This window comes from Corvus brachyrhynchos, unplaced genomic scaffold (genome assembly GCF_000691975.1).
Source record: "Corvus brachyrhynchos isolate BGI_N302 unplaced genomic scaffold, ASM69197v1 scaffold30, whole genome shotgun sequence".
In the NCBI taxonomy this organism is placed as follows: domain Eukaryota; kingdom Metazoa; phylum Chordata; class Aves; order Passeriformes; family Corvidae; genus Corvus; species Corvus brachyrhynchos.
The window spans coordinates 674,131-674,939 of NW_008235742.1; the positions used below are offsets into that span (position 1 = coordinate 674,131).

An 809-nucleotide genomic window follows, 5' to 3' on the forward strand; every position below is an offset into this window, starting at 1 on the left:
CACCGCCGCCCGTGCGGAATGGGCACCGGGACTCCATCTCCACCGTCAGAGCATTCCTGGGTGAGTGGGACCCCTGCACGGATTCTCCTCGGAGCCGAGCCCCGTGGCTTTGGCCAGGCTCCCCCAGAGCCCCCCTCCCTCACCTGCCCCTTTTCCCGTTTCTTCACAGATGACTTTGAATCCAAATACTCCTTTCATCCTGTCGAAGACTTCCCAGCCCCAGAGGAATATAAATACTTCCAGAGAATCTACCCCAGCAAAACAAACAGAGGTGAGGAGGAGGAGAGGATGTCCCAAATTCCTTCTCCCCTTCTGTGTCCTCAGGGCTGGCACTGTCCTGTTTGTCCCTGCACAGGGCTGGGTGGTGCAGCGGTCTTGCCCTGGGCCCTGCCTGTGTTCCTGGGAGTGCTGAGCCCCATTCCCAGGGGTAGCGAGCCCTGAAGGCAACTCTCTGTGCTGCAGAGGGGCCAGATATTTGGGCTGTGCAGATGCCCTATCCCGCCTGCTCCCGGTTTGCCTGCTGGGAAATGCTGCAGGGCTCATTCCTGCCTGTGCTGAGCACCTTTGGTACCAGAGGGGATCTCGAAGGACCCCACAGCCAGGGCTGGGCATGGGCTGGGGGGGTGCAGACCCCCCGTGTATCCCAGGATAGGCCTCAAGCACCGGCGCTCGGACCCGGCAGAGCTCAAAGTGCCCTTGGTGCCGCGCGTCAGCGCTGCGGATCCCGGCGGAGACTCCGGGGAGAATGGGATGCTCGTTTATTTTTAGAGCCATGAATGTTTAATGCGGGTTTGAAAAGCCCCGAGCTC

At 60.7% G+C, this 809-nt stretch overlaps 1 protein-coding gene across 1 annotated transcript in view; it reads left to right on the top strand.

Moving 5' to 3' along the window:
• The window catches only part of WIPF2 (WAS/WASL interacting protein family member 2), a gene marked incomplete at its 5' end in the record, with an annotated part of 3,400 nt that extends 2,632 nt beyond the window's left edge, over positions 1 to 768 (top strand). Inside the window, 3 exons of the mRNA XM_017745787.1 lie at positions 1 to 60; positions 170 to 271; positions 653 to 768. Of these exons, the coding sequence (XP_017601276.1) occupies positions 1 to 60; positions 170 to 271; positions 653 to 768 (278 nt within the window). The remainder of the gene's footprint in view (positions 61 to 169; positions 272 to 652) is intronic.
• Positions 769 to 809: the final 41 nt, after the last annotated feature.